This window comes from Suillus paluster (genome assembly GCF_016628075.1).
Source record: "Suillus paluster strain FC165 chromosome Unknown EDB91scaffold_47, whole genome shotgun sequence".
Classification (NCBI taxonomy): domain Eukaryota; kingdom Fungi; phylum Basidiomycota; class Agaricomycetes; order Boletales; family Suillaceae; genus Suillus; species Suillus paluster.
The window spans coordinates 172005-186509 of NW_024537607.1; the positions used below are offsets into that span (position 1 = coordinate 172005).

The window sequence follows — 14505 nt, forward strand, 5'->3', positions numbered from 1 at the left end:
CACAAATCCTCGCAACAGCCTCACTACTAGTGTTAAATCAACACACCCGATCAGAATGAAAAATGAATTGGTCGGTAAGTATTATATCACAGAGCTGATTCGAAGTTGGTGCGTGCTTCCTGCATTATTGTGTAATCGACCCTCCAATACAAAGCAAGATAAGAACACCAGCAGTACTATTACATCAATATCACGCTAGTTGCATGCATAGTACTAGTATAATCATTGATGCCGACTTTCCATATCATTTTATGCATATAGTACTATTAGTAGATCCAACTATTGTGCAGTATTGTGCTGAAGTGCTTGACCGTCTGCTTGGCACTGCAGGAACACTGAAACGGGATGTCAAATAAGGCTAACGACGGGGGAAGGGTGCAATCCGGCACAGCAGTAAGGGCCAATAAAGGTTAACACCAAACGTTGACAGGCGCTATTTTTGCCGTGATGAATTTGATACTGTGACATTCATCCCACCACCGGACTACCGTAGACTCTACGGTAAGCACTCGCATTTAACCAGGAAACAACCCAGGCTCGAGCTAACACTCCGACCTCTACGTTGTCTATTCGGTGTCCCTGGCCATTTGATAAGTCAGGCTGGCATCCTCTGGCATCTCGCTAGGTCAGAAATAGAGGGGCAAGCGAGCGGTTTGATTCTGATTCATTCAATTGTTGCCATCACGGAGCTGATACTATTGGCGAGATACGAAAATAACTTAATTCTCGTGCATGCCACATCCTGTGATCCTTACCAAACAGATCTTCATATTATGATCGTGACACAACACAATCATGAGTGTCAGGAACCTCTCTTGTCGACATATAAATGCTGCCATATTACCATCGTTTAGACTCTAGCAATCCCCTTGGATCTCAGCGGATCACATACTACCAGTACTCCAATGGACGCTTCAAGCATTCTCAAACCAGCTGAAGTTGCTGTTGCTCTGGTTGAGCAAGCTATAGCCAAGCACAACACGCGGCTTGACAAGACCTTCTTCAAGGCGGTAAGCAACGATGCGCGCATGTGTGGTTCAACATCTCAATCTTGTTATTAGTTTCTTGCTGGTGTTATGTTGTCCTTCGGTGGTCTCTTTGATCTCATCATCACTGGTGGCTCTCCAGCCCTGACAGCTTCGAACCCTGGAATTGTCAAGGTCCTCGGCGGTTTTGTATTCCCCGTTGGACTCGTTATGTAGGTGATAGCGACCTCTACCTTTGGACCATGGCTTAATCGTTGTGCCTCTCTATAGGATCGTGCTCCAGAATTTCGACCTGCTCACGAGCAATCTTATGGTAGATCGTTAATGTTTTTTGTGAATCATTTCTCACCCTTTTGCAGATCTTTCCCATGGCTGTGTTGAGAGGAGCGATTCCCTGGTGGAGCATTCCCGTCAACTGGACTATCGGTGAGTTCCGCCCGAAGGTCCTTGTTCGGATACTGAGTGATCTGTCACCCGTCAGTCACTTTCGGAAATCTTGCCGGCAGTCTATTCTTTGCAGCAATCTTCTCGAAATGTCAGTGCGCGTTCATCGGCTTGGCCTCTATCATATAGGTTGACCCGGTTATCATATTCAGACGACGGACTGATGGTATCCGATCCTTACGCCTCATATATAAGATCATTCGCAGTGTGAGTCACTTCATATGATTTGGATGTTCTACTATCTCAACAATCTCGTGCCAGCACGAAAGCTATCACACCTGACTGGTACCAAATTTTGATTCGCGGCATTGGTTGCAACTGGCTAGTTTGCGTAGCTGTTTGGGTGCGTATATCATGGTGTTGCATCGAGTTACTTACATAAGTGTCATTCAGCAAGCAACAGGGGCCAAGGAAACTTATTCGAAAGTTATCGCTATCTGGTTCCCCATCTGGGTTAGTCAAGTTGACAACAGTGCTGAACCCGACTCATCCTTATGTTCTAGATCTTCGTGGCTTGCGGATTCGACCACGGTAAGTCGCAGAACGTTCGGAGACAGACTTTTATCAATACTTTTTATCAGTTGTCGCAAACATGTTTTCACTGCCATTGAGCATTATGCTTCATTCTGAGGTACGCGCTCATGCTACCCTGCACTTGGTCTATCTCTAATTACCTCCCAGCTTACGGTCGACCTGTACATTCGCAAGTATGTACCCAGTTGTTTGTTCAGTCCATTTTAATCATTGCTTATCGCTGCCTCAGGTCGCTGATCGCGTCTTACCTTGGCAATATTATTGGAGCTCTCTTCGTGGCCTTGCCAGCCGTGTACTTCTATCTTGGTGACTGGCATGCCGATGGCATGCGTGATGCCGAGGAGGCGGCCTACAGAGAGAGCAGACTTTCGGACCCCCCTAGTGAAAAATGACAGCCGCATAGGCGGGCCAACACTGGGTCAGGTTGTTATGGACTCTTCATTTTTTCTCATGCATTGGACGACTATTTATCATGATCAACGGAAACCCCTGGAGATACACGATGTAAACTACCGGAACCGACACGCTCAATCCATTCTCAGGCGATTCTTTACGGACGAGTATACGATGGGAGTAGAGTTAGGATTTATTTGTCATGAAACATTAACATTGTACTCTTGTAGAGGAGAAGCATACGGCAGTAGTTTCGATATACTCCTTCGAGTTGGAATCGTAGCATATTGTATTGGACGGGTACCGCAAGCACTTGACGTGCTTGCGATACCTCGAACTTTTTGGATATTTTGTGTACTCCACAGGGATTATTACATGTTGCATGCACCATTGATTATCAACACACTGGCTGCTACTCAGGAATCAGAATGGTTTTGTTCTTGATATCGTCGGCAGCCTTGCGGCTTGCAAAATCAATGGACAATTTATGGGCGGGCATAGTATGCCGCTTTTGCTAATAATCTATGACATCCCGCAGGGCATTCTTCAACACCTTCTGTTGATCAACTTACATCATAAGAGGCGTAGGAACGTCGTAAGGATCTGCTTTGGGACAGCGGTACGAACGTCATTCGACGTCAATAAATCACTCGAATATTCCTGAAAGTAAAAAATAAAAATAAAAAGTATTCCAGGTCCTGACTTTAACCTACTTAGCTACCTAAATACCTAGCCCTATCACCCTATCAAATACGCCATGACTTTGGCGTGACTCGATTACAGGATATGGTACTCCTGACAGCATGTTTCAAGGTAGTAGCCGGGCGGTGCGGATGTTGTGTTAAGCCGACATAATCATGGACAACATCTTGTGCCCCGAACAACGTCACTTCTCCCTCGCCCATCTCCGCAGTAGAGCTATCATCTTCTTCTTCTAGCTTAGTGTCTGAATCTGATCTAGGGGTCTTTTAGCGGTTGAGCATCGCGAAGCCAAACCCACAGGTGTAAAGGGAAGTCTGTTTGCAATGAAGCATAAATCTGGTGTATAGATTGCCGAAACAGTCCATATGGAACGCAAGACTGAAGGAACCCAGTCGTACGAGATGCCAATAATATCCACCCGAGGTGATATGTAGGAGCAGTAGATAGATTGCCTGGGGGCATCGGGAATTCCGGTCTTGCAATCTCTCACAATCGCGAGAGCCAATGCTAAATCCCCCCTATCTCCGCTATAGGTAACAGTAGGGAAGCGCTCAGGGAAAAAAAACGTGTAAGAAGACAGGCGGTATTTCTACGCGGAATTTTCTCTCCGAGTTGAGGAGAGTGGGTCGTCTTAGGTGGAGTTCCTGACCGGCCGTACAGATACCCTGAAATGCGTTCTGGGGGTCGGTGCAAGCGCGCGGTGGTCTGCCATCTGAGAGACGGCCTAGTTTCCGTTCACATTTGAAACTTTCTTCAGCCATAAGCGTGCGCTCTCATTGGTGGAGAGGTACTTAGGCGACGCTAGGTGCTCGGCTACATACAGGCTTCCGTTGAAAACAAGATCAAAACTTGTTTTGACCGGTTCGACTTTTTTAGATGTGGGCGCGAGAGAATAGCCTACCAGTACTGCCGCATTAATCGCGATCGTATTCAATGAATCCACAAATACTTGAAGGAAAAAAGCTCATATGTACGTAACGTGGGGGCTCAACTCTAGCAGCATTGCATGCTTCTAGGACCAAGTCGATCTTAGGCGCTTTGAAGGCAGCAAGTGTCGGAGGCACCGAATGTCGTGCTAACGAGCCGGTAGCCCAGGTAAAGTCCTTTGAGGGACGCATTCAAACGCCATCGTAGGTGTCGGTGGGAGTAAAAAAAGAGATGATGATGCATATCAATGATTAACTTTTGATATCAGCTACCAGCAACGACAAGAAGCATTCTAGATCCAGATGTCCACGGGCATAGGCACCAATGAAAAATAGATCTCGCATGGGCTGAGGAAACGTTGGCCAAGATTTGTGTCGGATAAAATAGTTCACACTGATGCGCAGTGAATGTATATGCATATTTTTGCCCTGCGCCGTCCCAAAAATATGCATATACATCATTCACTGCGGAAACGAGAAAATAGATTAGCGTAGGGACAGAATCTATATGCGAGATATAAACAAATGTCGCATATTATGCGAATCCCGAAGTGTTAGACTAGAGAGAGGTTCTCGTTTCTGAGTCTAAACAGAGACCGCATAGATAAGCTGTGCGGACGTAGATTTGTTGTCCTCGGACCTAAGGCCTAAACCGACAACAGAAGTACATCAGAATTCTCAGAATCAACCTCTGCTTTGCATCTGAATATTAATCGAGGTAAAAGAGTCTGATTAAACTTGAATTAGAACTACACATGCGCTGACTCCTAGCCTAGGATTTGCTACCACCCGCTCTCGTTCTCCCTCCACCCGGACTATATGCATGTCAGCAATTTCATAATGGCGGTGGTAGCGCTATATAATCTTCCTGGTAACCAAAATCTAATGAGTGAAGAGCAGCAACTTGTGTTGATTGCGACAATCAACATACCTTCTAAGATATCCTTCTCTGCCACATGAATGCGGCCTAGAGCCCATACAAGATCAGTAACCAAAGTAGATAGTATGTGTGAGCATACCACGACAAACCTAGTACTAGTACGGATGGGCCGACGGCATCCCTCGCATCAGCTAGGTGGGGGCGGTGCGCCACGGTACAAGGAGATGGTTGTGGTTGCAAGTCAAGGCAGGGGCTGAAACTTTGAGAGACTTCAATAGAATTTCAATAGACTTAGCCGAGGTGACAAACTGAATTTTAATCCGACGGTCGAGAAGACAATTTACAGGGCTGATTAGTGGTGGAATAGCGAGTATCTGAAGTGAAGAAATAGGGGTCTGAAAAGACGTGTCAGTAAAGTTGGAAAAGTGTCTGTTTAGATGTGTTGAACGACAAAATTTTGTGACCCATCGGATTTGCGTCTGATTACGAGGTACGTACATTTAGAGTCGTGTTACACTCGTTGTCTCCCTCTGATTAGGATCTGGCTAAAATCTCGTTTCCGCAGTGATTCAACATTGAAAGGGCGGGGGTGGTGGTGCGAACGGCAACGCTGCTATTGCAAGCTAGAAAGCGAGGGGTAGGGACCGCACAAGCTACAAGAGACTGCACGCAAAATGGAACTGGATGTGAGGCATGAGTAGACAAAAAGCGGATGGATGCAAGATAACGACATGGTAGGCAAAAATTGTGCTATACTGGTTCGGGCATGTGAGAATGGGTGGCAAGGGTGCGAGACAGGCCCGCAACAAAGAAAATTTTGTTACGAAAACTCATCAAACAGAGTGGAGTACACTCACTCAGACCTTGGAGTATCCTCGAATAAGCTTGCTTGCGTTCGCTTCGAGGTGTTACCTCATAGGGGGAGAAGCTCAAAAATCACGCTAGAGTCCCTTTCGACCATCTCGACTTCTTATTGCATAGTTTAGAGTGTATATGCTTTGCTTGGAATATACTGGCGCTGAAGAAGTCAACGCGCACAATCTCAACCTGTCTGAAAATTTAAACCCACAGAAAGCAGGGATCTGAGTGTAATATGAGCTCAACAGAGTGTAGCTTATCTTCTCATGGAGAGAGGGTCATTTATGTTTGGAGGCCCAAATACGCGTCCCGCCAGGACAAAGAGAAGGTAACAGGGCTGTTGAACTCTCCTCTGCAAATGATACGCAGGACAGGCCATTCTGATTGTTCATGAAATTGTCTCGACATTCTCTGGAACATTATCCGAAAGGGCTGGGGGCCAGTCCGAGAGGGGACTCCTTGAAGTAAATTCAGTAAGGGATAAACATTCCAAAGGGCGGACATTACTTCCTCATATCCCAGATATTTTCGCTGCTCTTTCCGAGCCTTCTGTGAGCCCACCACTCGGCGCGGCGGCGGATCCAAGCGTCCCGTTTCTGTTCTGGGTGCATAAACTTTAAGCTCATGCAAAATTTGAAGTCTTCTTTTTTGACTCCACATTCTGACATTTGACCGTATCTGTATAACGATTTGACCTGAGTCCCCACAACTGAAAGTTTGATGAACACCGGCATCCTTAAGAGCTTTCGAAACATACCATGACATTGCAAAAAATCATCAAATAAAGTCATGCACCCGGGAATATCGTCCACGGTAGGATGAACCTTGCGCAGGTATTCCTCCTCTTGCTTTATCGCGGTTTCGAGGTCGACACTAGCCATATTACAAAGGGACGAACCGTTTGGTCGGCTGCCTGAGCCTGTCAATGCACGATTCAGACGTGGGAACCGAACGCGCTTTCAAACTCCGACAATTGAACGCGTCGCGACGCGTGTTTTTGTTCTTGCTATCTCCCCGCATCCATCGATAAAACTACACCATGGTGAGCATCGAGGATATAGAAACCAAACTAATTTATATTGAATGTTCAAATCACAGTCCCAGACTCCCAGAGGCGCAAAGCGTCCAAGGTCGCCTCCCCTTCCCAGCTCATCACCAGCTCCACGCCCTACTCCAAGGCGGAGAGATTCACAATCATCTCTCCCGCCGTCTTCGCCTCCGGCACCCTTCTCGGATACAGACGACAGCCTGGATGATCGTGATGGAGTGCGTGATATAGATGAGGATGAAGAAGATGATGGCGAAGGCGAAGATTTGTTTGCGGATACCGTCGAAGCGTACGTGTCAAATCCCATATTCCTCACTTCTTTCGTCGAGCTTAAAACAGAGATTACGCGCCAAATGAGCTATTGGATCACTACTCTGACCGGGACATCGACGATGAAGGAGATTTTGAGGAAATGACAGCAACGGCTCGACGAGCTGCTGAAGCAAGGATGAATCGTCGTGATCGCCTTGAGCGCGCAGGAAAGCAAGGCAGTCGCGCAGCTAATAGAGGCCGCGCACCTCAGTTCCTGGAGGATGATGACATGGACGACGAGGATGCTCTTGGTGACGATCTTGGTGTTGCGAGAATGAAGCGCCGCACAAGGCGACAATATGACGAACGTCGTGACGTAGATGATGTGGATGGCATGGATGATGTTGGTGAAAATCCTCGCGGTCAGATGGATGTCTACTCACATCTGAGTCTTTCTAGGAAATACCACTTGAGCAACTCAGTGACATCAAGGCTAAATCTATCGTCGAATGGATTGCCAATGACCGTGTTCGTCGATCAATTGTTAAACATTTCCGGCAGTTTTTGATGACCTACGTCGACGAAAACGGTGCATCGGTCTACGGTCAGCGCATTCGTAATCTTGGAGAAAGTCAGTATCATCAGTCTTCACCGAGCGAAATGACTGATGGTCTGCTGCAGCAAATGCCGAGTCACTGGAAGTATCTTATCTGCATCTAGCGATGTCCAAGCCTATCTTGGCTTACTTCTTGACAAACTCCCCGGCTGCCATGCTTACGATCTTTGACGAGGTCGCACTGAATGCTATTCTCGTGTATTACCCGTCGTACGAACGGATTCACTCGGAAGTCCATGTTCGCATTGCAGACCTTCCGTTGAGCTCGTCACTCCGTGACCTCCGGCGCTCCAACCTAAACAATTTGGTGCGAGTCTCTGGTGTTGTAACTCGACGGAGTGGTGTGTTCCCGCAGCTCAAATACGTGAAATTTGACTGCCGAAAATGTGGCGCTGTTCTTGGTCCATTCTACCAGGACGCAACCAAGGAGGTTAAAGTCAGCTTTTGCGCCAACTGTGAGAGCAAGGGCCCGTTCCCTGTTAACTCTGAGCAGGTTAGTCACATCGAAATCGTGACAACACCTGCTAAATGCTGCCCGATAGACGGTGTACCGCAATTACCAGAAAATGACATTGCAGGAGTCGCCTGGGTCAGTCCCTCCAGGTCGTCTACCAAGACATCGTGAAGTTATTCTCCTTTGGGACCTCATTGACATGGCAAAGCCCGGAGAGGAAATTGTGAGTAGCACAGGCGCTTACAATTGACCCTTGCTAAGCACGTCAGCGTAGGAAGTGACAGGGATATACAGGAACAACTTTGACGCTTCTCTCAATTCAAAGAACGGTTTCCCAGTATTCTCCACTATCATCGAGGCCAACCACATTAATAAGAAGGAGGACCTATTTGCAGCGTTCCGTCTTACCGAGGAAGATGAGAAGGAGATGCGTGCTCTCGCACGGGACGAACGTATTCGGAAGCGGATTGTCAAGTCTATCGCGCCTTCGATTTACGGACACGAGGACATCAAAACAGCCATCGCGCTCTCCCTGTTCGGTGGTGTTACGAAGGACATCAACCGAAAGCATCGCATCCGCGGTGATATCAACGTGCTGCTCCTGGGTGACCCAGGAACAGCAAAGTCGCAATTCCTGAAGTACGCGGAAAAGACGGCTCACCGGTCTGTGTTCGCAACCGGTCAGGGTGCATCGGCTGTTGGTCTGACCGCCAGCGTCCGCAAGGATCCCGTAACTCGGGAGTGGACGCTGGAGGGAGGCGCTCTTGTCCTCGCCGACAAAGGGACATGTCTCATTGACGAGTTTGACAAGATGAACGATGCGGATCGGACGTCTATTCATGAGGCTATGGAACAACAGTCCATTTCAATCTCGAAAGCTGGCATTGTCACGACGTTGCAAGCCCGTTGTGCCATCATCGCCGCTGCTAACCCTATTCGAGGAAGATACAACCCAACAATTCCCTTCCAGCAAAATGTCGAGTTGACAGAACCCATCCTATCTCGATTTGATGTGTTGTGTGTTGTCAAAGACAACGTTGATCCGGTGCAAGACGAACTACTGGCGCGATTCGTCGTTGGAAGTCACCTTCGTAGTCATCCAAAATTCGAAGCCGACAGGGATGAGATGAATGTTGGCACCACTCTTGATGCTGATGTAAGTCTTTGTTCAGTCCCTGAAGCTGTAGTCCTAATAGTCTGGCAGATTATACCCCAAGATATTCTCCGTAAATACATCATGTACGCACGAGAGAAAATACGCCCGAAGCTCTACGACATGGACCAGGATAAACTTGCACGCTTGTTCTCCGATCTTCGTCGCGAATCACTAGCAACAGGTTCATATCCCATCACCATCCGACACTTAGAGAGCATGATTCGCATGGCTGAAGCCAGTGCAAAAATGTCCCTGCGGGAGTATGTTCGTCCCGATGATATCGACATGGCCATTTCCGTTGCGGTGGGCAGCTTCGTCAGCACTCAGAAGATGTCAATCAAGAAGACTCTTGAAAGGGTAGGAGTGCCCCATGACTTAGAGGGATGGAAGAAGGCGCTTATGGTTTTACAGGGCTTTCGAAAATACCTGACAGCAAGCTCGCGATTATGAAGAGCTCTTGGCTTTCCTTCTTGGCCAGATTGTGAAGGAAAAGGCCCGCTTCCACCAGCTGCAGAGACATGAGCAACCTGAGCTCATCACTGTTAAGGTATCTGAGCTCGATGAACGGGTGAGTGGTCCCCTTGTCTGAGTTGTCAGTCAACTCACTAGTTCTCCAGGCGAAGGAGCATGACATCTATGACACATCGACCTTCCTGCACTCAAAGCTCTTTGTTGCAAACGGCTATAAATTGAAAGACCAGATCATAGAGAAGCGGTTCTCGAACTGAAGCGAGAATCATATATACCTTTGGCATAGTTTTGTATTGAATTCCATGCGCTATGTAGTGTGTCATGTAAGATGAGTGGTGAATATATGAAGGGAATAATTAACCATGATACTTCAAGTAAGATAGCGATGCTCTATGATTATGACGTGGAAACGGGTGACGAGGGATGATGGACGTGTTCCTGAGCTACGTTGTCCAGAGTTGCAGCCTCAGCCTCGGAAATCTGCACATCTGAGGACGTAGCTTGACCCTGAGATTCCTCTTCATCATCGTCGTCCATAATTTCTGTGACGAAATTAGTAAAAGATACTACCGAGTCGGAAAATAAGCTCACCCTCCCCATACACGTCAGGGTGTTCCCGGAAGCAGGTTTGCATGGCCTTGAATTTCTCCACACAATCAATGCCTTTTGGCTCCTTTTCAGAGTATACGAAACATGAAAATGCCTCTCTGAACTGTGGGCCACATGGACCGTGGGCCATTCCACCGAGGCATGGGCAGTCCCAATTAATTTCACCTGTCACCGGGTTGAAAGCACCTCCAGCTGACTCTTCTCCACCTTGTGCCTCTACTGGTGTGGCTGGTGATGTTTCATCCGCGTTCTCATCCGACGCGGGTATTGATGTCTCGGGAGACTCCTCTTCGGTCTGCACTGAAGATGGAGGGGAGTCTGCGGCGAGGACTGAGGGAGCTGCGGAGGCTGGAGGCTTCTTAGGTGCTACGAACGTGTCAGAATGGTGCTTGCTGATGATCTCGACTGAATACATACCGGATACAGGATGAGCGTCAAGTGCTATCCGCCGACTGTCCGGAGCTCAGTGACCAAGCCATGTATGCGGCCAGCGTGACAGGAAGCTCCCAGTGCAAGTCCAGACTTGGTTGAATAAATTCTGAATGCGCGCGCGCGCGAGGAGCCGGTATTCGTATGGATACATCTGCGCAGTGGCAGCCGCGTAACAGTCCGGAGCATAGTGGGATAGAGAAAGTTGAACTCCGAGAAGAAATCACTGCAAGTTACCAAAAATTGAATTTGGATGACGCGCTCGTTTACTAATCGCGTAATACCAGATATTTTTTTCACTCGACACACCTCTAGCTAGCCTGCGTATATACTGTCACAAGTCTCCGACCCCTCGCTTAGTCTGCCTCATAGAACACTAAGCAAATCGTAGATTGTAGTGCCAACACTCATTCTGCCAGGTTCGTTCCGTCACTCTCGCCATCATAATGGAGTTCTATCGTGGGCCAGACGAAGAGCCATGAACAGTGCACACTCAGTGGCCTCCGGCAGCGAGTTTCATGGTGTGCAACATTGTCCTTTCAACCTGAACCCACAGAACTCGTGCATCAGCCACTTCACAAAACTAACCCCTAGTGACGTTTGGGCGAGGTCTGGCACTACGAGCCTCGGCAGTGGTTAATATCATCACAGGCGGGATCTGAATCATGTGCATGCGCCCCAAGGCCGCCTATCATACACACGCACGCACGCACACTGTCTCGACCATGAAGTGGTACTGGTGCCGAACTTCGTAGCGCATGATAGATCACTTTGAAGCAACCTGTTGCCTCCTGTTGCTCTGGATATAGTCAGTGCCGATCCTCGGATCGTCGTCACACGAATTTAGGAGGTATGCCAGAAAGCCACTACATACTTCGACCAAAGATCAGCTGCTGATTCGCACAAGGTTCACGATTGAGAAAGACTTGGGTCTCCCACGTCACACCGGTTTCTCTACAAGCAGACTAGCCTGTACTGCCAGTGGCAGGCGCCAGCCAACAAGTACGGAAGCCCGTGAGTAGATCCTTTCGTCAATATAAATGATGTAATTGGCGCACAGATGTCATCGTGGATCATTGCACATCGTCCTTATCACTCCTTGAACCTTTCAAATTCAGGAATAATCCATTACCGTCGTGTCTCTATGGTTAATTTCCGGCTACAGCACACTTGCGGCAGCTGCCGTCCTTCCACGCCAATGTCGATAAATACTAGTGGAACCATGCGAAGGTCTGAACAACTCGCAGCGCATCAGCATGTCTTTAGATTTACTGCAGGTTCGTATGGTTAACGACTGCTCTCTGTCATCAACAACTCGTTTTTTTTTTCAGGTTTCGGCGCCAGGACCATCATACATCTGTCTTGGTGGTTTTCTAGTCTTGGTTCGTTCCAACTCCTCTTGCTTGCTAATGGCGAGCGTTCGTTATCGGGTACCATCTGGCTTGCTCCACGTTGTTATTAATATATTGCAGCGATATGCTGACTGTTGACCGTAGTTCTCGATGGTCTCACTCCTAATTAAAGAGACGGTGTGTGACTGCCATCAATCCCTGACCAATGACCCATGCCTCCCCAGCTGTATGTCAATGAAGTTGTTCTCGGAACCGGCTTCGGGATTATCATAGGGCCTTTTGTTGCCAATATCTTCGCACCCCGTTCGTGGGGTTCCATGACTAACGCCATAACACTAGAGGTCATGCGCATCGTCCTCGCGATTGGCTTGTTCGCAGCTGGAGTCGAATTACCACGTGCATATATGAAAAGTCATGCAAAGAGCTTGTTCATAATGGTCGTGCCCACCATGGCCTTTGGCTGGATTGTGGTAGCTGGTACGCCGAGGTTCCGCGGATGCAATTGTGCATCCCCTGACCACCATTATAGCGATTGTCCACGTATTATTCCCGAAGCTCAATTACATTTCGTCCCTTTGCATCGCTGCTTGTTTGACCCCTACGGACCCTGTGACATGTGCTGCCATCACGCGTCAGTTCTACCGTTCATGAACTATTTGTATCTCTGACTTTTGCGTCTGCTTTACAGGCGGTAAATTTGCCACTAAACATGTTCCTGAAGGTATCCGCCACATCTTGTTGGCTGAGGCTGCAGCCAATGATGGTCTTGCATACCCATTCCTTGCGATATCAATATACCTCACCGTAGAGACGTCCGTTCGAACTGCTATTGGCAAGTGGTTCTTGGTTGGGTGGTTATGTTTGTACTCTTGGTTCTTGGATGCTTTGTAAGGTACTCATCATTCCTACAATAGACCAGGTCATCCTTGGCACCGTTTTGGGCGCCGTTCTAGGTCAGTAAAGTCGATTGGTCGTCTGAAGCCGTTGATTCACCGCATTTGTGATTTAGGCCTTCTGTTCTCCAAGCTCATGAAGATATCCCATAGTCAGAGCTTGATAGATCGTGAATCGTATATCGCACAATACCTGGCTCTATCCATCTTTACTATGGGAGTCGCGAGCACCATTGGTGCGGATGATCTTCTTGCAGCATTTGCAGCAGGTTTGCATTCAGTCTGAATGCTTGATCACTGAGGATCTAACGACCCCTCAAGGTTGTGCCATTTCCTGGGACGGTCACTTCCATTCACAGACAGAAGATGACATATTCTCTTCTGTAATAGATTATATCTTGAACTGTGGCTGCTTCATCTACATCGGCGCGTGGCTACCTTTTGCCGACTATAACTCTCCCGAGTATGGCATCACCCCTTGGAAGCTGGTTCTTCTTATGATCGCTATCTTGCTCTTGAGGCGAATTCCGTTCTTATTGGTGACATACAAATTTGTTCCCGAGATCACGTCCTGGAAGGAAGCTCTATTCTCTGGCCACTTCGGTGAGCAGTTCTCTTATCTATGCTGTAACTTTCTGCCTAAATTACTTTGTACGCAGGTCCAGTAAGTCGGTCTGGTGCCGTTTATCAGCGTCCACTAATGCGTCTTAGATGGGAGTCAGTGCGGTTTTCGTGTCCGTGATGGCGTCTAAACGTTTGCCCACTCCGGACAACCCGCCTGCAGACCAAGCACAGTACCTCGCCGCAACTATTCAGCCCATTGTGTCCTTCATCGTTCTTGGTTCTATTATCGTTCGTAAGTGTTGTCACGGGTAGTATCGTACTGTCGCTGATTTGGGAGGTATACATAGACGGGTTATCTATCCCGTTCTTCAACATCGGTCGACGCGTACACTCCCGCACAACTTCGCTAACTACGACGTCGACCGGACCGTACTCACGCCGCAGGAGTCGGTATGTTAGGTAGCCTGGCTGCAGATACTGGTGCCAGAAAACTTTTTTAGTGTTCGCACATAGCTACGTTCACCATCTTGCCAGCTCCACCGAGTACTTTCCACTTATGGTGAGCCTTTGGCCCCCTTGTCATTAACATACACCATCGGATGTGAGTGGTAATTACCCCTTACTTATCACCAGCCTCTCTCGCCACTTGTAACATTCCTGATGTCTCGATGCCTATTCAAACATCCACCCTATTGACAAATAACATCCAACTTGGTGACTCATAATTTGTCTGGGATACCATTGTTCCCGCCTCTCTTCGGCACTAGCACTTTCCCCCCATATTCGAGTACCGTGTTTTGCCCATGCAATATCATGTACTCCTAGAAGTGCATACGCCTTGCGCGAGCGCAGTTCTTCAAGCACGAACCTAGTTATTCGCGACCAAGCGTAAGTTGATTTAACTCATGCTCACTCCTGGTTGGCCTCGGGCACTACCA

The 14505-nt window shown here is 48.0% G+C and overlaps 5 protein-coding genes across 5 annotated transcripts; 3 read left to right on the forward strand and 2 right to left on the reverse strand.

The window, feature by feature from the left end:
- Window positions 1-905: 905 nt before the first annotated feature.
- Window positions 906-2356, forward strand: EDB91DRAFT_1250836 (putative formate/nitrite transporter; the record flags this gene model as incomplete). Its single annotated transcript, XM_041323271.1, has 12 exons — window positions 906-1010; window positions 1062-1198; window positions 1257-1299; window positions 1346-1412; window positions 1468-1521; window positions 1583-1637; window positions 1692-1773; window positions 1824-1883; window positions 1934-1961; window positions 2012-2061; window positions 2112-2137; window positions 2194-2356. The coding sequence occupies 12 exons, from the start codon at window positions 906-908 to the stop codon at window positions 2354-2356; spliced, it is 870 nt and encodes a 289-aa protein (XP_041174848.1).
- Window positions 2357-5764: 3408 nt separating this feature from the next.
- On the reverse strand, window positions 5765-6665 carry EDB91DRAFT_584403 (uncharacterized protein). The gene is made up of 3 exons (XM_041327783.1): window positions 6481-6665; window positions 6231-6432; window positions 5765-6181 (listed from the first exon to the last, which is right to left on the reverse strand). The coding sequence occupies exons 1-3, from the start codon at window positions 6602-6604 to the stop codon at window positions 6112-6114; spliced, it is 396 nt and encodes a 131-aa protein (XP_041174849.1). The 5' UTR covers window positions 6605-6665; the 3' UTR covers window positions 5765-6111.
- Window positions 6666-6762: 97 nt separating this feature from the next.
- On the forward strand, window positions 6763-9977 carry EDB91DRAFT_1238386 (MCM-domain-containing protein; the record flags this gene model as incomplete). The annotated part of the gene is made up of 10 exons (XM_041321704.1): window positions 6763-6765; window positions 6822-7060; window positions 7111-7426; window positions 7483-7654; window positions 7705-8132; window positions 8182-8316; window positions 8368-9249; window positions 9298-9606; window positions 9683-9817; window positions 9867-9977. The coding sequence occupies 10 exons, from the start codon at window positions 6763-6765 to the stop codon at window positions 9975-9977; spliced, it is 2730 nt and encodes a 909-aa protein (XP_041174850.1).
- On the reverse strand, window positions 9683-11012 carry EDB91DRAFT_1146505 (uncharacterized protein). Its single transcript, XM_041319240.1, has 4 exons — window positions 10827-11012; window positions 10747-10791; window positions 10312-10695; window positions 9683-10262 (listed from the first exon to the last, which is right to left on the reverse strand). Exons 1-4 carry the CDS (start codon window positions 10945-10947, stop codon window positions 10117-10119), a joined length of 696 nt encoding a protein of 231 aa, XP_041174851.1. The 5' UTR covers window positions 10948-11012; the 3' UTR covers window positions 9683-10116.
- Window positions 11013-12062: 1050 nt separating this feature from the next.
- On the forward strand, window positions 12063-14504 carry EDB91DRAFT_584573 (Cation/H+ exchanger). The gene is made up of 10 exons (XM_041327786.1): window positions 12063-12587; window positions 12640-12741; window positions 12799-12969; window positions 13025-13063; window positions 13120-13272; window positions 13325-13606; window positions 13663-13667; window positions 13715-13859; window positions 13915-14126; window positions 14201-14504. Exons 1-9 carry the CDS (start codon window positions 12323-12325, stop codon window positions 14028-14030), a joined length of 1278 nt encoding a protein of 425 aa, XP_041174852.1. The 5' UTR covers window positions 12063-12322; the 3' UTR covers window positions 14031-14126; window positions 14201-14504.
- The last annotated feature ends 1 nt before the right edge of the window (window position 14505 follows it).